The 21,148-nt window shown below is 56.7% G+C and overlaps 1 protein-coding gene across 2 annotated transcripts in view; it reads right to left on the reverse strand.

The window, feature by feature from the left end:
* Window positions 1-567: 567 nt before the first annotated feature.
* Window positions 568-21,148, reverse strand: part of PTPRF (protein tyrosine phosphatase receptor type F) — an 87,071-nt gene continuing 66,490 nt past the window's right edge. Inside the window, exons 14-34 of one of the 2 annotated variants that reach the window (XM_066269420.1) lie at window positions 20,437-20,463; window positions 19,000-19,117; window positions 18,343-18,921; window positions 17,581-17,678; window positions 17,143-17,396; window positions 16,966-17,059; window positions 16,155-16,373; window positions 15,659-15,813; window positions 12,960-13,075; window positions 8,105-8,202; window positions 5,351-5,474; window positions 5,011-5,186; window positions 4,217-4,336; window positions 3,846-4,000; window positions 3,481-3,766; window positions 3,218-3,396; window positions 2,881-3,007; window positions 2,545-2,670; window positions 2,141-2,295; window positions 1,914-2,049; window positions 568-1,508 (exon numbers count right to left, since the gene is read on the reverse strand). In XM_066269420.1, coding sequence (XP_066125517.1) covers window positions 1,440-1,508; window positions 1,914-2,049; window positions 2,141-2,295; window positions 2,545-2,670; window positions 2,881-3,007; window positions 3,218-3,396; window positions 3,481-3,766; window positions 3,846-4,000; window positions 4,217-4,336; window positions 5,011-5,186; window positions 5,351-5,474; window positions 8,105-8,202; window positions 12,960-13,075; window positions 15,659-15,813; window positions 16,155-16,373; window positions 16,966-17,059; window positions 17,143-17,396; window positions 17,581-17,678; window positions 18,343-18,921; window positions 19,000-19,117; window positions 20,437-20,463 — 3,411 coding nt within the window. In that variant the 3' untranslated portion in view covers window positions 568-1,439. The remainder of the gene's footprint in view (window positions 1,509-1,913; window positions 2,050-2,140; window positions 2,296-2,544; window positions 2,671-2,880; window positions 3,008-3,217; window positions 3,397-3,480; window positions 3,767-3,845; window positions 4,001-4,216; window positions 4,337-5,010; window positions 5,187-5,350; window positions 5,475-8,104; window positions 8,203-12,959; window positions 13,076-15,658; window positions 15,814-16,154; window positions 16,374-16,965; window positions 17,060-17,142; window positions 17,397-17,580; window positions 17,679-18,342; window positions 18,922-18,999; window positions 19,118-20,436; window positions 20,464-21,148) is intronic. The other variant, XM_066269421.1, reaches the window with a different exon arrangement.

A 21,148-nucleotide genomic window follows, 5' to 3' on the forward strand; every position in this document is an offset into this window, starting at 1 on the left:
TTGGGATGTTTGCTTCATGTCCCTTGGCTAAAACAGCTATGCACCCTTCCCCGCCCCCACTTATCTATCTAGATAGTGCTGCCCAGAGGAAGAGGCCCTCTCCCTGCCCCTCAGCAAGCCAAGATTACAAGGATCGAATATAGTACCATTGAGAGAAGTCCAGTAGTCTTGCCACATTGGTTTATGAGGGCATCTTAAAAGAGTGGAAAAGAGCAATTCTCATGGGCTTTGAAAATAGCTGCACACCAGGGAGGAAAATCATCTGGCCCCTTCTCTGAGAACAGACATGTGCTACCGGGCCCACTGGCCTGGACCTGAAGGGCCAGCCATGCCCCTGCTTGGCCCTGAGGTGTGCAGGGTGTGGCACACACCCTGACCTGTGCCAACTGCCTGGGCCACATGGCCAGACCCACAGCCTACCAACACTACACCACTCCGCCACACCAAAATGCTGGGGACAAAAGCCACCTTCTGTGGGTTCAGAGGTCAGCCTGCCAACTCCCCGGGGTGCCCCAGGTCCAGAGCCGACTCCCCCCTCACAGGTTTGAAGCAGAGGCCAGGAAATGACTCTTTTTTTTTCCTTTTTTTTTTGATTGTTTTTTTTTTGTTGTTGCTTTTTTTAACCTTTGCAAACACGATGGTGATGAGGAATGCCTTGCCAGGCTCCCCCAGACACGCCTGTGGTTCTGGGCTGTGAATGTTAAACACACACTGGAATAGATGACTGGGGCTGAGTGTTTTCCCAGCTCTTCCCCGCCCACCACTGTCTGTGGGGCCTAAAATAAGGCTCTTAAGGAAAAACAAAACTTGAAAAAGAAAACTGTTCCCTGCATTTGGCTGAAACAGGATCTTGTCTGAAGGCCGGGAGAACAGCGGATCGCGTGGCTTGCCACCCACTCGGGCTGGCCACCCCGGCTCCACACGCGCAAAGAAGGCATGTTCATTCTTCAGCAGTAAAAGTTGTACAAAAAAAAAAGGATCCAAGTGAACTCAAAAAAAGAAAATAGACTATACCCCAACCCCCACAGCAGCCCATTCTGAAGTTAAGACTTTGCAAAAGAAAAAATCAGAGGGGAGAGGCTAGAATCCCTCCGTCTACTCCACTGAATGTATAAAAAGGAGGCTCTGCCCCATCCCCACCCCATGAGAAGAAGCATGAGAAACGCGGCAGCGAACAGAGAGTGTGGAGTGGCCTCCAGGTGGGCTTGGTGGACAGGGACGGCCGCAGCGCCTGCCTGCCCACCTACCCACTCGCCACAGGGGTTCTGGGCTCTCTGTTTGGTGTGGCAATGTTCCTGAAACGCTGTGATCCCAGTGGGCTGTGCTCTGCCAGCAACGGCATCCGTGCAGGAGGGCTGGATGATGGTCGGTATGGCTCAGAGGAGCTGGGTCCCCTCCGGAGCCCCTAGGCAGGGGCGGCGAAGGAGAGGGTGCGGTAGTTACGTTGCATAGTGGTCAAAGCTGCCGAGGTACTCCAGGGCTGCGCGGTAGCACAGCTGGTACTGGTCCTGCCAGGACAGGAGGACGGTCAGCATGGGTAGTACCAGTGGGTACCCCAATACACTGCCAAGGGCACTCATGCTACAGCCGGTGGGCCATGGACTTACTTAGCCTCTGCTGGCCAGGAGCAGGTGCTGGACCCAGACATCTGCCCCAGGCAGTGTCCAGAGAGCCTGAAAGAATCTCTGAAAGCTCATCTCTCTCCCTTTCCCACTGGCCATATCTACCACCAACCGATCTGTACACCCATAAAAACTGCTATGTCCAACCCCAGCTGAAGCCAGGTATACCACTGGAGATCAGTGCAGAGATGCTGAATGAGGAGCACGTCCCACCCATCCTGGCCTAGAACCCCAGGCAGAGCTGGCCAAGGTCCGTGTCGGCGGTGTGTGCTCACGCACTGGCCCACATACCTCTGTCTGCACCATGGCTGGGCGCTGTGTGCGCAGGGTCTTCACGGTCTGGAACATGTCCACCACGCCCTCATAGCGCATCCGCTCCAGAACGATGCTCAGGGTGATGAACACCCCGGTGCGCCCCACACCGGCACTGCTCAGGGACAGTGTTGGGTCACGGGTCTTGGTCGACCGGGCCTGCAGGCCACCCCCACCCTGCCCAGTCCTCCAGGAGCCAGCCCCACCTGCAATGCACCGTAATGGGCCCATCCTGCCCAAACTGCTCCTTGGTCTTGTGCACCTGCCCGATGAAGTCAATGAAGCCCTCCCCCGTCTTGGGCACACCCTGCTCTGGCCAGTCTGTGAACTGGAACTGCCGGATTGTCCTCGACTGCCCATCCTGGGAGAGGCAGGCAGGAAACAGAGTTAGTGCCTGACGCTGCAGCCCCACAAGGCCAGGAGGGTAGGACAATGACACAGGTAAATACCCTGGGAGATGTGCTCTGGCCCTCCCACCTCTTCTCATTGGAGCCTCAGATTCTCGCAGCTGGAACTAGGGCATGAAGCAGGCAGCTCCCACCCCATACATGATCAAACAGTTTCAGACATGCTTTCACACAAACATACATGTTTCCCTGTCCAAACTTACCCGTGCGTCCGTGACCTTGAACTCACGCAGGATATACTGTGGCATGTTGTACTCAGCCATCGGATCAACGACAAAGTACTGGTAGCGAGCAGAGCGCTCTGCTGGCCAGTACTGGTGGCATTTCTCCTGTGAACAAAGGGCCCAGGCCCCATGATCAGGAGGGGAGAAACGGGGGTGGGAGGCTCCAAGTATCAGAGGATTCTGGGGCAGGATCCCTCAGACGGTGATAACGGGAAAGGGGTCAGAGGCTATGCTGATGGGAAGCTGGGTACAAGAAAAGACTGAGGGGTGGCTGGTGCACTCCAAGGCGTGAGAGGGCCCTGGGGGTGGGCTCACCCTGCCCATCTCCCGGAGCCGGGTCAGCATGACGATGATGGTGGAGTTGTGTTCCCACAGCATACGCCAGAAGTCCTCGGTGCTTTCTGCCAGAGGCCCCTGTGTGGCTATGTAGGCCTTCTGCTGTCTGGGGCGGACAGAAGACTGGACATGCTGGAGGTGTTGTGCTCCCAGTCTCCCCAAGACTTCCTAGTACCTCGGGGCCCCAATCAGATCACCCCTCCTCCAGGAAGCCCACTCTAATCTTTGGGGCTGGCCTTCTCTGTTGTGGCCACAGCCAATCAGGCACAGGCCTAGATACCCACAGGGTATGGTGGGCAGGCACAAGCAGGCTAACCTATAGCCATCCAGGAAGCTGGCATTGATGTAGTCGGAGCCCTCCACACCCCGGATAGGCTGCAGACACACACGGGTCAACTCATAGGGCATGATGTTCACCAGGCGGTTCTTGAACTTGTTGCAGGGCAGATTGGCGCTGATGAAGCGGGATGTGTGGGCCTTGGAGCTGGCCAGCAACTAGCGAGAGGGAGGGACTGGTCAGGTCTGGCTTCTTGGGGGGACTCATCCCCATGATCCAGTTCAACCCACCCCTCAGCCCACCTTGAACTCAAGCTCCATGGCGGTCACACTCTCCCCAGGAGGCACTTGGCCCAGCTTCTGGATGTGGGCATAGAGGTTGCGGGCGGGCACCTCTGTGTGTCCACATGTGGCGGCCTCTAGCAGCGCCTCGTGGATGAACACATACTGGTCTTCCGTCTGCACCATGTAGTTGCGCTGTGATCGCATGCACGTCACGTGGCCATAGATGTCAACTGTCTTCTCGTGCTTCATGCGCTCCAGCATGGCGTCAATCACGATGAAGCAGCCCGTGCGGCCCACGCCCGCGCTGCAGGACACGGGCGTGGCTTGGGGCAGAGGTCCACCCACCTCCCACCCTGTCCCTTTCGTGGAGGGTATCCCCTCACCTGCAGTGTACCACCATGGGCCCCGCATCGAGCGGGTTGCAGGCCTTGACCCGCCGCAGGAAGGCCAGGATGGGGGTTGGGTACTCGGGAACTCCATGGTCTGGCCAGGCCATGAACTGGAACTGGCGCAGCTCCCGCTTCTCACTGGAGCCGCTCTGGGGAGAATGGTTGGGAGAGAGGGTGTGACCAGGAGAGTCTGCCTGCTATAGGCTCAGGGCAGTGAGCCAGCGCGGGCTGTCACGGGGCACTCCCACACCTCCAAGCCCGACCTCTGATCCTTAGTTGCTGCTCACCCACACCCAGCACACTAGGCTCAGACTATTGTCCTTATCGGGCCTGAGTGGGGGACAAGCACTGGGGTAGGGCCATACCTTGTGGAGCGCGAAGGTGCGCACAGTGTATGTGGCCAGTTCCACAGTGTCCAGCAGAGTCACCTGAATGAGGCCGTAGGTTTCCGTGCCACGGACTGGCCAGTACTGATCGCACTTCACCTGCAAAGACACAAACGGGGCAGAATGCAAGGGTGTTTGGAAGTTTCCAAAGGCTCAGAGGGGCAGGGGCCCTGAGGCCTGGGGCAGGGTGGAGAGTCCAGCTGACCTGAATACAAGGCCTCCCAGCCCCAAACTCTCAGATCCACTGTGCCAGTCCCTCACCAAACCACGTCAGGCTCTCAAGCCACAGCGCCACTCCTACCCTAGCTGGGGGAACGAGGGCCGTAATTGAAATTTATTTATTCATGACCAGATCGCACCAGGCACATTTTCTGCCAAATTTACCCATGATGTTTATGTGCTATTTTCAAGCTCTGTAAATTTTACGTTCCAGTCGATGCTTTGCAGTGCAAAAGCAGATAACAGCAGCACTTCCCACTAATTAACTTAGGAGATGTGTTAATGCCCCAGGAACACTGCAGCATCTGGGGGACATGCGAACATCGCGGGAACATGCCAACAACCGGGGAACATAGTAACATTCTCAGAAAATGTAGCATCTGGTGCAACATATTAACATCCTAGGAACCTACTAGTATCTGGGGACCATGATAAGATCCCAGGAAAACAATTTTTTCCCATGGGGACAGCAAAAGGTGCTTGAAGTCACCTGGTGGCTGAGTATTTCCCACCGCACCTCCTGGTAGAGCTGGCAGAGCCCCGCATAGTCTTACCCGAGACTTCTCCTCCAGCCGCGTCATCATGACCACAGTGGCTGTGCGCTGTTCCCACACCATCCGCCAGAAATCACCCATGGTCTCGGGCAGCGGGCCCTGTGTGGCAATGTAGGCATTCTGCTTGCGGTAGCCATCAATGTAGTTGGCATTGATGTAGTCGCTGCCTGGAACACCTGTGGATAGGAAGGGACATGGGAGAGCATTATCCCCGGGTCCCCGACCCCAACCACCACACCTCAGTGCACCCCAGGACTTGTGGACCTCTTCTGTAGGATGACCTGTCACCCCAGCCAGCAAGGAGAAGAGCAGGGGATGGGGGGGCCCGCCCTTGGCTCACCATCGATGGAGGTAAGGATGACACGAGAGTGGTCGTAGGCAATGACATTTGCGTAGCGGTTCTTGGGCTTGTTTACCTCCAGGTTTGAATTCTCCCACGTGAACTGCTGTCCAGGGTCAATGGACTGCAGAGAATGGGGGAGGCAGGTGGAATGGGTAAGAGTTGAGGGCTACCTACTTCCCCCAAGGTGAATCTAGCATTCCAGATGGTGCCCACACCCTATCTTCGCTCTTTGGCCAGAGTCAGCCCCTCTAGTCCATGGTTCCAATGAAAGGTGAGCTCCAGGTCCCCCAGCCATGAAGTTCAGGGGCTGCCATGTCACTTGTCAGGAAGGCAAAGGACAAAAGCCTTTTCTAGCCACGGGATCAAATCCCCTACGGGTAGAGTGACAAGGGATGAAGTAGTAACAGGGGAAATTCCTTCAGGCCCTGCACCCAGCTAATGAAATGAGCGCAGCAGCAGCAACGGCAGCCAGCTGTGCACTGCCCACACTCCAGCTGTGCATTTCCCACACTCCAGCTGTGCACTGCCACACTGCCCAGGGCTTTGGATCCACAATAACAGCTCCCTCTGCACATGGCCTTGTCTGGCTCTCCTACCTCTCCGGCCGTTTCTCTTCTGCCTCCTCTCCTTCACCCGCCTGTTCCGTAGGCAGGACACAGCGCTCTTCCAGGGTTCATTTCTGTTCCCTCTTTGACCTCTACAACCTTTCCTGGGTGACCTCATTTGCTCGCAGGATCTCACACTAGGTGCTGGAGCTGCATGTAACCTAGCTTGCAGCCCCGAGTCTCCCTTGAGCCTCCGGTCTAAACAGCCAGCAGCCTCCTCATACAACGAACAATCCTTACACAATGCAGATCTGATGACCAATTTCCTGCTTAATGACTTCCGTGGCTCCTCACTGCCTCACCTCAGACGATAATGATAACAGCTCAATCTCGGTGAGAACTTACTGCGTGCTTGGCACAGTTCTAAGCACTCTGTCTGTATTCCCTCATCTAATCCTCCTCGAAGCAGGTTCTATTATTATCCTCCTTCTGCAGATGGATGCAATCCACAGTCCTCAGCACAGCACACGATGTCCCCCATGTTTTGGCGCCAGCCTGTTACTCTCCACAGGACAGCATGCTCTGCTCCTGTGTCTCCCAGCGCACCCGCCCCTCTGCCCACTTCACGGCACACGTCTGTCACATTTGTCACCAGGGCATATTGTTTTATTTCATGTTGATTATCTGTCTGCACTCATTTCCCCACTGACTGAGCTCCCGGAAGCTATCTGTCTCCACATCCCCAGCACCGAGCACAGAGACGGCACATGGTAGGTGCCTGACAAAGAGTGAAGACTGACTGACCGTTAAAGGTAACAGAACTATGGGATCCTCGCTAAGGGAAAGCCCACAGCAGGCCAGGGTAGTCAGAAGGCTTCCTGGAGGAGGAGGGTCTGGTAAGGGAAGCTCAGACTGGAGGAAAAAGTAGGCAGAAGGTAGAAGGAGGAACCCCGAGGCTGGACGAGGCACAGAGACTTGTTGGGAGGAAGGGCAGTTGTGGGGCCTGGAACTTAATGTGTATGAACGGAAGACCACAGAAGGCCTTCCAGGACAGCTGAAACTCTGAAGGTAGAGAGCCCAACTCACTAGATCTGTCGCCCTTGAAGCAGGACCTTATGCAAAGAAGGGCCCCGGTGGGTGCTCAGACATGCTCGGCAATCTGCCTGCCAAGCTCAATTTCCTCGGCAGAAACCTGGCCCACACCCCCTTGGAACCTGCCTGGCCCCCAGCCCATGGAGGGGAATCTCAGTGCCCGGGATGTTATACACAGCTGAGGGTGCACACCTGACTAGAGAGGAACAAACTCCCAGGCTGGGCTGAGCTGAGCCAGCCCTTCCATGGTCTCCTCATCCCTCACCGATCGAGGGTTAACCCACGCGAGATCTGTGCCAGGATCAGGGAAGCAGTGGGGCTGAGCCACGATGACAGCTCCCTCTCTGCTCCTCAGAGGAGGCAGAGCTCTCCTTATCACTCCTCCTCTAGCCAAGCACCTCCCAGCTGAGCAACTTGGAAGCCCTCAGACCCAGGCTCAGGGAACAGTGTTCTGAGCACCCCCCGCCCCCTCCAGGTAGAAGTCAAGACCAGAGTGAAGTGAGCACATGGAGGGCCCTGAGCAGGAGAATTTGTGCAGCCTCAGCTGAGTCCCCTGACTTCCCACCTCTGTGATCTGTGCAGCTCTGATAACACACATGTGTGCACATGCGTGTGCAGGGCACAGGCTGTGCCTATATGTGGCAGGCAGGCCTGGGTGTGAATCCTAGCTCCACTACTCAGCAGCTGTTTGACCTTGGGCAAGCCACGTCCCCTCTCTGAGCCTCAGCTTCCTCACCTGTGAGGTGGGATAGTAACAATACCCATTTCACAGGGCTGTGGAAAGAGCTGAATGCAATGATGCATGCAGAGTGCTTAACTCAATGCTGACCTGCAGTAAGCTTTTGATAAATGCCAGCCATTATTACGGGTGTGTGTGTGTGATCTTACGCCTCCTCTGTGAGTACCTGGGCATGTGTCTTAGTGTCCAGACCTGGGCTGCTGGAAGGGTCTGAGCCAGGCCCAGCACCTGAGCAGCCAAGCTCTTGACTTGCCATTGCTCACCCCTCCAATCTATGCTCTGGGGAAGCCTGGAGCACCCGACCCACAGCTGGGACCTGAGGCAGGACAGAAGCTGGCATGGGGCCAGGCACATGATGGGAGGGCGACGTCTCACCTCATACTCCTGTGAGAACTTGAGGCCATCGTTGGCTCGGAGGCGCTCAATGTTGTCTGCTAGGTCAGTGATGGGAATGGGCGGGTGGTCTCGCATACCTAGGGCGGGGGGGGGGCACACAGGCTGAGTTAGCACGAGGCCTGAAAGAGGTAGCGGGCATAGCCCCACGCATGTATGTGCACATGTGAACACGTGTGACCATGGAGCACTCAGCACTAGTGGCATGGAGACAGCGGCACATGCGGCGACAGGGATGGCAGAGCACACAGTGGCTGGAGTGGGGGAGAGGACAGAGCAGGAGTGTGTGCGCTGTGAACACGTGTGAGCATGTCTGTGTGACGCGGCGCTGAGTGGGGGCACCAGGGCCCCACCCGGGAGGTTCTCAAGAGGGAATGAGGGACTTTCTCCTTCCCAGCCTGGGCCTAAAGCCCAGGTTGGGGGCAGCTAACAGGATGGGGCCGTGGACCTCTTCAGCCTGCACCCCTACCCCAGGGGCCCTGCCTGTGGACAGCCCTCCTGCCCCTCACTGGCGCGAGTCACTATGGGAGACTTGGACATCATCGTCCCAGCATTGAGCATGTGGATGGAGTGATCACGGAGTACAGAGACAAGACAGAGTGACGCTGAAGGACACGGGGAGAGAAACAGAGGTGAGGAGGGAGCTGCAGAGACAGGGAGACAGGAGACAGGAGGCACCCAGGAAGGTGTCAGACTAAGGCTGGAGGCCAGAGAGGCGGCAGGTGGGAGGGAAGACAACACTGGAGGAAGCAAGTGGGGGGGGGGGAGGAGGATGGAGAAGGGAAGAGATGAGAGCGAGAAGACGAAGACAGGAAAGGAGAGAGAAGTCAAGGAAGAAGCGAGGTGATGGGGTGAGAAAAAGTAGAGGAAACAGACACAGAAGCCAGAGTAGGCCCCAAACATGGGAACTTGGAAAACTAACTTGAGATATTCGGGCAACTGGGGACACTGGAACCTGCAGAGAGAAAAACAAACAGAACAACAGCAGGGCAAGAGAAGAAAGCCTGTTAACCTGCTCTGGGTCCATCACGGTGGGACACAGCGGAAGGGTGGCGAGGTGGTGAAGGGGCCGGGAGGGGCAGGCAGGAAGAGGAGGAGGACCCGGGGACAGCGAGCCAAGTCCCAGCACAGGCCCCCTCTGCCTCCCGAGGAGCACGGTGGACATCCCACCCGGAGCAGAGCGCGCCCTGCTCCCAGGGGGCTGGCAGGCCTCCTCTTATAACCACATTCTTGGTCCAAACCAACTGTTGTCCCGTTTGGTATCAGAATTAGACCTCAGCTATTTTTGGGTGATGTGGCAAAAGTGAAGTGTGCTTTTATACAGAGAGATGACGCACGTGGCAAAAAAATGAAAGGGTCAGTCTGCACGAGAACATGCAGATGGCGGCGGGTCAGGAGCAGCTTTTCTGTGGGGTTAAAAATCTTCAGAATAAAAGTTAAATAGTAACAGGAAAAAAAATAAGTGTTTACTGAACTAAAAATAAACACATAAACAAAACAAAACAAGAAAACCCTGAACTGGGGAGAGTGCTGCCATCCCCACTGCCCTGCCCCTGCCCCTTGTTCTTCTAGTGTCCCTGGCCCCCTCCACACTGCTGCGTCCACAGGGGCACCCTCTCTGCCAGCAGCCTCAGCTCCTTGATGTCCGGATGTTCGGTGATGTTCACCATGCCCCTTCCCACTGCCTGACCCAGGCTATAGCTTCTTGTCCTTCTGGACCCCAGCTCCTGAACTTGGCCTTTACTTAATTTATTTTTACGATTTTATTTATTCCTTTTAGAGGGGGGAGGGGAGAGGAACAGGAAGCATCAATCCTCACAGATGTCTTGACCAGACAAGCCCAGGGTTTCGAACTGGTGACCTCAGCATTCCAGGTCGATGCCTTTATCCACTGCATCACCACAGGTCAGGTCTACTCTTGACCTTTAACACTACCGCTGTCTTCATCTTCTCTATCCCTCCTTTCCTCTCAGATCCCTGCAGCCACAGGAATTCGGGATCTACCCCCGGGCTCTCAGGCTGCCCAGCAACCCGCCCCAGGCAGGCACATACCCAGGCGGGACATGACTTCTCTCCTGACCCTGCTCTAACCACTGTCCTCTCACCCGGGAGGAAACGGGCCTTGGGCTGAGCACTGCAACGTGTCCCTGACACCAGCTGGCCTGCCTCCCATCCCTCCTGGTTGGAGCTCCAAGGCGTCCCCACACGCTTTTCCCAGGGCAAACCACACCCCACACCGAGGGCCGGGCCCCACATCTCAAATGCTCATGCAAATGACCACTGCCTGGAAACAGTGCCATGTTGGAAAGAAAAAAAGTCCTTTTTGGATCTCACACCCCTCTCTTCTCCCTTGCTGGGTTCCTGCCCACCTTGTCCTCACCCGTGGTGTCTAAAAGGGGTTTCTCCACTTAACTCCTTCCCTGCTCACTGCTCCTCAAATCACTGAAACGCTTCTGCCCTCAGGACTAGGCCACCATGCTCTGTCCAAGGTGCCAACTGCCAGAGCCCACGGTCTCCGGATCTCCTCTCATCCCTTCCGCACAGCCCTCCCCGTCCTGACTTCAGGGACACTGTCCTCCTGTTCTCTCTCTCCAGATGCTCGATCTTAACCTCCCTGACTACTCTGCATCCTTCCTCAGCCTTTCACCAGGTTCCCTGGCTGCTCCTGCCGCCCTTCTCCTTGTCTTCTCCTGGAAGAGCCCATCTATGCTCAGCCTTGGACCACTGCATGCTCCTCGGCACTTCCCATGCCCACGGTTTCAGCCCAGATGTCAATGCAAACGACGACGGTGCAGACACACAGACCAGGCTGCCATCTGGAGCCGCCACCCCATCCCACTGCCAGCCAGCTGCTCTTGCATGCCCCCTGCTTTTTCATCCTCCCATGCAACCATGCCCAGGCTTAGCTGCCCTGCCTCCTTCACGCTCCTCTGAGTCTGCCCTTCCGTCCACCCGTGCCACCACCTCTGGAAGTCCAGGTCCTCAGCACCTTTCACTTACTCAGTGGCCTTCCAAATAGTCTCCCTCCCCAATTTCTCCCCCTACAATCCGTCTTCCACACAGCAGTCAGAGAGCTATTTCTAAAGAACAATTCTGATCCTGTCGCTCCCCTGCTGAAAACCTAGAATGCCTCCCTGGCCCCTCAAGAGGAAATCCAAACCCCTGAGCCTACTGCTTCGGTTCCACTGTGAGTAGATCTTCACCTAACTCTCCAGTCTCGTCTCTGGGCTCTCAACATCTCCAGCTCAATGCTGCAGAACCTTCAGGGCCTCTCAGCTGCTCCTGTGCGTGCTACTTCCGCCGATGACAGCTCCCTCCCACCCTCTCTGCTTAACGCCCATATGGCCTGGCATTCCCTCTCAGAGAAGGTTTCACTGCCCTCCAGGGCTCCAGCATCCTGGAGCGTTGACTCCTCAGATACCCAGGCTGCAACAGCCTGCTAGGTCTGCCTAGCTCTCTCTCTCAGTAGCTGTGCCCTTGGAACTCAGCTACCATGTTGTAAGGGAGCCCAGGCCACATGAAGAGGTTTCATGTGGTTGTGACAGCTGACAGCCCCAGGTGGGCTCAGGGCTGACTTCAGCATCAACTACCAGACATGTGAGTGAAATGAGCCATCAGAATTCGAGGATCAGCGAACTTTTCTATAAAAGGACAGATAGTAAATATTTTTGGCTTTGTGGACATAACTTACCTACCGACATCTGCTTAACTCTGCTTTTGTAGTATAAAAGTAGTCATAGATAATACATAAATGAATGGGTATGGCTGTGCTCCAATAAAACTTTATTTGTAGAAATAGGTGGTGGGCTGTATTTGGCTGTGGGCCATAGTGTGCTGACCCCTGCTTTAAATGATTCTAGCTCCCAGACTTCAAGTCTTCCAGCTGAGGGCCCAGACAGTCTAGAATAGAGATAAGCGGTCTCTGCTGTGCTCCTGCCTGAATTTCTGACTCACAAAAACTGTGAGAGAGAATATGTAGTTATTGTTGTTTTAGACCATTACGTTTTGGGGTAATTTAATATGTAATAATAATTAGCGTGCACGTGCACGTGCGCGCACACACACACACAGGCCCTGCGTGTGTGTTAGTTCACTCATTCAGCTGTGTGTTTGTTTCACAAGCCATTTAACAAGAACCCACCGTGTGCACAATACCAGGGATGACAAATGAACAAGACACAGCTCCTGGCTCCACAGAGCTCAGACAGTCACTGAGGCAATTCCAGCCCAGGGTACGAGGGGTCATGACAGAAGAAGCAGAGAGGTTCTGGGAGCTGAGGAGAGACTCCCGCAAGCCTGTGTGGAGGCTGGGCAGTCTGGGAAATGTCACACAGGGGAAAGGTCTGAGCTGTGTCTGAAGCACGGGAAGGGAAGACACTTCAGGTAGAAAGAACAGGGAGCCGTGCGAAAGTGGCTGGGAAAGGAAGGGCAGGTGCCGAGCCCGGTGCAGGGCCGCTGTGCTCTCATGGGAAAGCTGGGGCCAGCCTCCAGGAAGGGTCTCATGTGGGCATGCCATCCCACAAATGTCTGATGGAGTGTGCCCCTTCATAGGCTGGGATGTCGGCTCTGTGAAGGTCCTTGGCCCATGTTTGCACAGACCAAAGACAACAAGGCAGGGCCTAAGCAGCTGGGCCTCCCCTGACGGGCTCTTAGAATGTGAAGGACCTGTCCAGCTGTTCGATTCAGGGGCTCTCAGTCTTTCAACAAAGTGGTTAGTACAGGGAGAAAGGCAAAAAGGAGGAGCAGGAAATTGGGTCTCAGGTCAGGGTCCTTCGGTGGAGACCCTGGGGACCTGCAGGCCTGAGCTGGGGCAGGCCGGCTAGAGTAGCTGCCCTACCTGGGGTCTGGTAGTTGAGCCTCCGCATCTCCACAGGGTCAGAGGAGTGGGCCAACAAAGAGTCCTTTAGCCCAATCGACTGCTCGTCTTTGGATGACGGGGAGTGGGTCCTTTTCCTGAAAGGCAGAAGGGGAGCTGGTGACAACCGAGGTCTAGGCAAAGGATAGAGATGGATGGTGTGGCTGGCTGCCACCGAGTCCGTGTTCATGGTTCTGGCCCCGCCCCGCCCCCTCCTGGGGTCTCTGAGCGCAGGGGAGCCAGGGGCAGAGCAGCTTCGACATGGAGAACACAGGGTGGGGGTGGGGAGACAGCAGGAATGGGGAGTGGACAGAGGGAGTGCAGCAAGGGAGAAGGGCAGGTGACTGCTGGGCAGTGGCTGCTGTCCATGAGGCTGCCACAGCGAAGACAGCAGGAGCCACCAGGAGTAAACATGCAAATGACACATAAGATAGCAAACATCACAGAGCGCTGGGCCGCAGCTATCTGATTCCCGGTATATCAGGGTAAACGTCCAGAGCAGCAGGACCAGGACAGAGGAGGTGTCACCCTAGCCGAGCAGAGTCCTCCCTCAATGGCCTCAGCTCCCCTGACTACAAGGACAGGGTCAGAGACAAAATATGGGGTCTAGCTGCTGACAAGTACCCAGGGGCTGCTTCTGCTCAGGAGAAACGGGTATGTTTGAGGGGAAGGACTCGTGTGTTTGCACGAGTGTAGCGAGACACAATTCCTCACTGCCCTGCAGGTAGTGCTCTTTGCACATATGCAAGACTCTGTCTCCTGCAGCACTTAAGATAACTCAGAATAGGAAGCCTGGTAAAAGGTTCTGGTGGGCTCAGAGCCAGTCTGTGCATACAACGGAGCATCGTATGTCTGTGCGCTGCCTGCGCCCTGGGGAAAGGGCGTTCCTTATGCAGGGTGCACATGGAGAGAGTGACAGAGCCTGTCCCAAAGCCTGCTGAGCTAACCCAACAGCCACAGGCCAGGAGGCTTCTAGTCAAAGCACCGCCCCTCCCTGCTGAGCCCGAAATGTACATGGGGGTAGGAAGTAAAAGGGGAGGCGAGAAAGAATGACTCCTACCTTTCTTGTTTACTAGGTCCCGAAAGATAGGCAAGGACAGAAGAAAGGCATGGTCACTGTTTCCGCCAAGGACTCAGGCCCTCTCGTGACATGGGGACACTGTGGATCCTATCCATGGCACACACAGGGAGGGGGGCTGCCTCTCCTGACAGACACCAAGACCCAGACGGGAGTGGGAAGAAGGATAAGTGGGTGTAGGGGATACTCCTCAGGTGCCCACCCACAGGACTCCACACTCTGAACCAGGACAGCCTGTCCTCTTCACCTGGGAAGGAGGAAGCTAACTCTTCAGGAAGGAGGCACCGGGTCCAGGCAGCAGTCGGGTCAGGATTCAGGGGTCAAGGGCAGGGGAGAGATGGAGCACAGGTATAGGACTACACGTGTGGAAATATGTGCAGACACACAGACCAACACGCATTCACTGACACACGTTCACTGACATGTCTTGTGGGTTCGGCCTTGTGCTGGGGGCTGGGAATGCAGGCCTAGGGATGTGTGTGCCCCAGAGCATTGCTGGGGCAGAGCAGGGAAAGGGTGGGGAAGCGGTGGGGTCTGGGAGAGCCTTGTGGGCCTGGCGGGGTCTTGAAGGGTGAGATGGCCGTTGCCAGGGGGGCAGGGGGTGGACAGCTGCAGAGGGAGGAGGGCTCAGTCTGAGATGGCAGGGGAACTGTATTAGTCCAGCAGGACAATATCAAGAATGGGGGCAGGGGCCAGAATAGCCAGGCATTTGACTGTCAAGTTACAGAGATGAGGTTTATTTTGGGAGCCACTAAAAAGATTTAAACTGAGGCAACAAAGTTCAATCTTCAGTAATACCTTCCAGGCTACAAGGTTAATGGATAGCAAGGGGGCCTCCCAGAGCAGGTGGCTGCAAGTACCCGAGACAGAGGACTAAGGCATGCTGTGTGTCCGAGAGGACTGAGGTGTTGTATGTGCTAGGTCCCCAGCTGCCTGCACGTGTGTTCTACTGTGGGGAGTCCACCAGGACAGGGAGGAAGAACAGATCCAGATATTCAGCATAGGACTCACAGGAGACAGTGGAGCAAGAGGAAGAGGAGAGGTGAGGGTGACACCCAGGTTTGGTTGGTAATTAGGGGGATGGGAGGAGGGCTTCAAGGAAGGTTCAAGATACACTGAGTCTAGGACAGCTGGGAATGCTGCAGCCCCAACACACTCAATAAACGTCTGTCAAGTAAATGTCTGTGGGCATGTAGGCCTGCAGCTGGGCCTGAACCTTCCTAGGCCTAAGCAGGAGAGCCAGGCTGGGGAGGCACCTGGAAATGGCCGCAGAACAAGTGCTGAAGGCAGGAGACCAAGAGAGGGCAGTATTTTGAAGCTGAGACAGACATGCTCACCATATTCACCAAAACAGAAATAAATGGACAGACGTCCGTGGAAACACGTGAACCAGCCCTCTGTGAAGCCTCAGCTTCTTATCACACCTAGGTAACAGACACACATGGGCACACACACTGCTTCTGCTCATCCTGGCTTCCCACCGAGCCTGGGCCAGGGTGCAGGCTGGTGTGGCTGCTCTGTGACCGAATGTACCACATCTAGGGAGGGCCTGAGAGTCCAGGGGCAGGTGGCCACCCCCTGGAGTCCTGGGTACAGCACTCACCTCTTGAACAGGAGGATGGCGATGACAATGAGGATGATGAGGATGACTGCCAAGACGGGGCCTGTCACCCACAGCATCTCAGGCTCCTCCTGCTGCTGGGCTGGTGCTACCTGGACCACAATCTCATCGGAGTAGGGGCTGGTGGCATAGCGCTTCTGTGGCCCATGGGAGGAACATCACGGGCGGGAAGTTCAGTGTGAGATCTCCCACCGTCTGCCCACCAAACCTAGAGAGAGGGCCCTGGGGCTGGGCTACGCCTGCTGGCTGGGCCTGGTTTCCCAAACCTAAGATCCTGGTTAGCTGACTGCATCCCTAGGAGAGATTGTGTCTGGCTTTCTGGATCCTATGGGCTGGTATCTTAAGAACCCTTGTGGAGGTTTGTGGTCTCTAGGGGCTACCCCCCAGGTCTGAGATCTTAAGAGTGTCTGAGCCTGGCCTGGTCTTGGGTCAGACCTGGGGTCTTGGGGTACTGAGGGCCCAGGTGGCTTAGGCAGACCTGGTCCACAGGTTCCTTCAGGGAGGCGAGAACAAAGCACTGGTAGCTCAGGTCCGGGGACAGGGGTCGGTTGTAGAAGCCCCGGTAGTTCTTCTTGTCCCCCAGGGTGAAGGTCTCGGGGAGCACGTCCACCTGAGCTGCCACATAAGGCTTTAGCCGCTCCGCTTGTCGCCGCCGCCGCCGCCGCTCCCCACCGCCCTGCTCGATGGCCTCCAGGAGCTGACGGAGCAGAGCACAGAGTCACACCAGGCCTTGGAACATGTGTGTCTGTGCCTGTGGCCTGGGACATCAGCTGCCTGGGCTGAGATCAGGGCTCATCACCTCCTGTGTACGGGGCCCAAGCCCAGCCCAGCTAGCTCTCCCTTTTTATATTTCCGCCACCCCACTTTCTTTGCAGAGAAATGCTAGACACCAGACATGACAATGTCACTCCTTCCCACCAACCCAAGATACCCTCTGGGAAATCTGCCTCTCTGCCTAACCAGAACGGGCTGGTTCCACACTGCTACGAGAAGACAAGATTCTACACGTCCTAAGGCCTCCGCTCTAGCCCCACCGTGGCCTCTAGACCCACAGAGATGTCTTTGGTTTTTCCCATCCCTGGGATCCTTGGCAAACCCCTCCAAGGAATCTTAAGTAAGCCAGCTCTCTGAAACTCCTGGGGGCCACTTCAGAGTCCCTCTCCCCCTGGAGGGGCTTGGCTACCAACAAGAGCAGCCGGAGAGTGACTCCAGTTTGGGTTAGCCACGAGGGCCACAGCCAACCACTGCCACGAGGCTGTTGTTAAGTGCTGCCTGGCCTGTCGCTGCACCTCATCCAGCTCCAGCTCCTTGGGTGTGCTCCACCGTGATGTCAGCATGCTCCCGCCCACGCGGTCAATGGGCACCACTACGATGTAGAACCACCTGGGCGGGCAGAGCAGGGAACTGTCACTGTGCGTGCTCGTGTCACTAGCCCTACCCTCCTCCACACGGCTTCGTCTGCACACCTGACAAGTGAGGGGTCCTGCACGTAGGGCATGGAGAGGGTGAAGTGGCCGTCCTCCATGTAGGCAGAGGCCGGCAGCGGCTTGTGTGGCAGGAGGTCAGGGGCTGTGCGGATGGACACGAGGTGCTGCAGGCCCCCGGCACTGCTGCCCCGGTTCATCAGCACGAACGAGTACTCTGTGTTCGGCTGCAGGTCTGAGATCAGCTTCCGCATGGAGTGCCCGTCCACCTCCACACTCTGCCCATTGTACAGAATCTGTGGGGAATGGAGCAGAAGGCACACTGGGGGAGGCGCCCACTGAGGGCCTGCCAGGCCGGGCTCATGCACACACCTGACCGGGATCCCGCAACACGAATGCACAAAAACACCCACAGTGGGACTGGAACGATGGCTGCAGCAGTCCCGCGCGAGGGCTGGGCTGGTCGGGGCCCTCACCCACCTTGAAGGGTACAGCCGACTTGTAGGAGTCGGGAACTTCCCAGCTGAGCAGCACAGATGTCTTCATGGCGGCTGCCACACGGAAGTTCTTGGCAAACACTGTGGAACATAAGGAGGGAGTCAGTGCTGGCTATGTAACTGGGGTGGAGTGAATGTGCCTGAAGGGTCCCCTGCCAGGAGGAGACCATGTGTTGGGGTGCAGGGTAGGAATGGCTGCAGAGAACCAGGCGCCCCACTCCCAGCCGCCTAGCTGGCCTCAGATCTCCCAGTCCAGCTCCCAGCCCCAGCGCTTCCACACCGTGAGCGCCCAGCCAGCTGACACCACAGCCTCCACGGCCAGAATATCCATAAGTGCCTGGGCCAACGCTGGCACTCCCAGGCCCCAGGTTAGAGTGACCACAGGTAAGTGGGATTTGGTCATGAGAAGCATGTGGCTGAACCCCAGAATACTTGTTCATTAAGTGATCAGTTTGTTGTGGCCCCAAGAAATTAGTGTCGCATACCCAAGAATGGTGATACAGTCAAGAGAGATCAGTGGGTCAAGTCACAGAGATTGGAGAGTCACACAGCAGAGGTCAGTAGGTCAAGACAGCAGAGGTCGGGGTCACACACCAAGAATGTGGCACCTATTCGCTAGAGGTTAGTGATCATGGTCAGGAGAAACTGGAGGGTCACAGAGCAGAGGCTGGTGGGTCAGCCACCAGAAGTCAGTGGGTCAAGAGCAGCAGTTCCCCCGGCGCAGCCGCGTCCCCGCGGCACACACCTTGCTCCACGGGCATGGTCCGCGACTGGATGCTGGGGCTGAGCGGGCCGGCGCCTTTGCTGGTGTGTGCCTGGACCTTGATGTCGTACGTGGTGTCCGGCTTGAGGCCGGAGAGAGTAAGGTGGGTGTCGGCAGTGGTGTTCTGCAGCTCCTGCTGGCTGTTGATGTCGCGGTATACCACGGTGTAGTCGGTGATGTGCCCGTTCCGCTCCGCCAGCACCGGCGGATCCCAAGTCAGTTCCGTGGTAGAAGTAGTCAGCCCTACCACCCGCAGGTTTTGTGGGAAGCCACTGGGTGCGCCCTCAGGGGTCGTGATCTCCTTCTTGAACTCCTCACCTAGGCCGGCCTGGTTCTTGGCGGCAAGCCGAAAGATGTAGGTGGCCCCCTTGTGAAGGCCGGTGACCGTAAAGTGCTGGTCATCCTTGCCAAAATCTATGGTGTTGGGCCTCGTCTCGTCAGCCCGGTTGTACTGCAGCCGGTAGCCCAGCAGTTCACCGGGCAGCTCCTTGGGTGGGTGCCACTGCAGCAGGGCGGTGTTCATGGCTGTGGTGCTGACAATCATGGTGGGCCGGCCTGGGACTGAACAACCACGCACTGGGCTCTGGCACTGCCCTCGTCACTGCCCCTCCCTCGGTCTGTCCTGGACCCCTCACTCACCTGCTCCCGTTGTAGTGACAACTTTGGGCTTGCTTCGGGCACCGTCTCCTTTGGTGGTATAGGCAGCAACAGTAACGGAGTAGGTGGTCTCTGGGGTGAGGCCGCTGATGGTGGTTTCCTAAGGGAGGAGGAGGGCCCATTCCCATCACAGGACAATAAGGAGAGCCCAGACCAGGCCAGCCACCTCAGGATTCTAGCTGGTGGGGAGTCCCCGGGGCACACAGGGCCAGAAGAGGTCCAAGGAGGTGAGCTGTATAATGCTGGCATCTACCAGAGGCAGAGTCAGGCAGGAGGGATGCGTGCCCAGGAGGACCCCACCCACCAAGAGTCCCATGCCTGGAGCAGACAGACAGCTCATTTTTCTTTTCAGACAAGAACAAAGGGCCACACTGTTCCTTCACCCCATTGTACTGTGAATACCTCATGACACGACACACAGGGCACAGGGCCTCGCACGCATGTAACACCTTGCATGGTTTCTGCCACGCACATTCATGTAACCCATAGCTATTCCTGTACAAGCGAGTGGAAGGCCACCTATAGTTACGAATGCACACTCATGCACACCCACAGAGCAAGGGAGAGGGGTGGCCCAAGTGCTACCCTGCAGGATCAAATCAGGATCCCACCTGATCTCCACCAAGGCACTGGCTCTGCGAACACCTTATGCCCTGCAATACCTCCAAAGACAGGGAAGAGAGACAAGAATAGGGAACCACCCTGGGGAATGCACTTCCCCATCAGCCCGGTGATGCCTGAGAAGTCAGTCAAGGCAGTGTCCCCATGCCTTGGTAGGCCCTGCCCATACGCCCGTGTTCAGCCAAGGAGTCATTTCTGGACATGCTGAGCAACCACGGGAGGCTAAACCACACCACACAGTAGAAGAGTGGGAAGAAAGGAGGGACCACCGTGCAGTGGGAACAGACTTGTCAACACCAGCCCTGGTGTCCCTCCAGCTGAGCCCCGGGTGGGCCACCGCAGCCCCTACCAACCCCGCACAGGCCCCCTCCTGCCCCAGCTGGAGGGTCTATCCCAGGGCTGGGGCTCCAGAATGCACCAACGCCGGAACCCGGCTCCCCAGACTCCACTCCCAGCCTGGGCTGAGGGCAGGTGATGTTTCATTCCAGGGATCAATAAGGCCTAACAATCAGGATTGGATTTAACTCCATCCCTGTCTGGCCAGAGCAAGGGCCAGGCCCTGGTCAATCATGAACATTGGCCTGAAATCGCTGCTCAACAGGCGAGAAGTAAGGATTAGAGGAAATGCCAATCGTTGCTTAGCTTGGTGTTCCTGTCTAAACACCTATTTTCTCCAGATGTGGCTGGTGCCCTGTGGATCTTGGCGGCTCAGGCTGGGAGGAAAGGCGGGGGAGGGGGAGTGGCCCAGGAGCCCAGCGTGACCCAGGTCTTGCCCACACTCGCACACCTGTTACTTACATAGTCCTCGGACTCCTCTGGCTGCCACTGACCGCAGGAGAGGGAGAGAAAGGGAGACAGGATGTGAAAGACTCTGGCCTGGCGAGAGCCTGGCCTAGGGAAGGCAGGTAGAGGATGTGGGCCTCTGAAGTGCCCATGAGGGCTGCACCCCCAAACACTCCCCATCTAAAGATTCCAGCCTCGGCCTCATGAGCCCCATTCTGTGTATCAGGGCAGAGGAGAGGAGGGCTCCAGGCCACTGAAGGGTCAGAGGGCAACACCTGAAGGGGCTTTGAAGGCCAGGCCACCAGACACCCAGACACAAGGGGTGGGCTGGCTAGCTCCGGAAGAGAGGAGGGAAGAGACCATAGGACGAGCAGGAAGGGTGACTGTACAACCTGGTTTGCCCGGGATAGTCCTGGCCTACTTTTGTTGCCATGGTGGGATTACTCACTCTCAGCGGTATCCTTTCAAAAGTATCTCAGTTGGGATGACAGATAACACAGTCATCCTAGGCAGGAGGAGCATTCCAGGGACAGTAAGAGCTGCACCATGGCTAGGAGTGGGGGCCCGGGGCAGGCTAGACAGCAAAATGACCGAGGCGTGAATGCCAAACTCAGAGCAGACCCTGCCCCACAGGCACGGGGGAAGCACTCAGACCCCTGTTTCTTCTGGGGGCTGCCTGAGATCTTATCAAGATAGAAAGGCATGTTTCAGGGTTGCCAATGTTAGT

This window comes from Saccopteryx bilineata, chromosome 3 (genome assembly GCF_036850765.1).
Source record: "Saccopteryx bilineata isolate mSacBil1 chromosome 3, mSacBil1_pri_phased_curated, whole genome shotgun sequence".
In the NCBI taxonomy this organism is placed as follows: Eukaryota; Metazoa; Chordata; class Mammalia; order Chiroptera; family Emballonuridae; genus Saccopteryx; species Saccopteryx bilineata.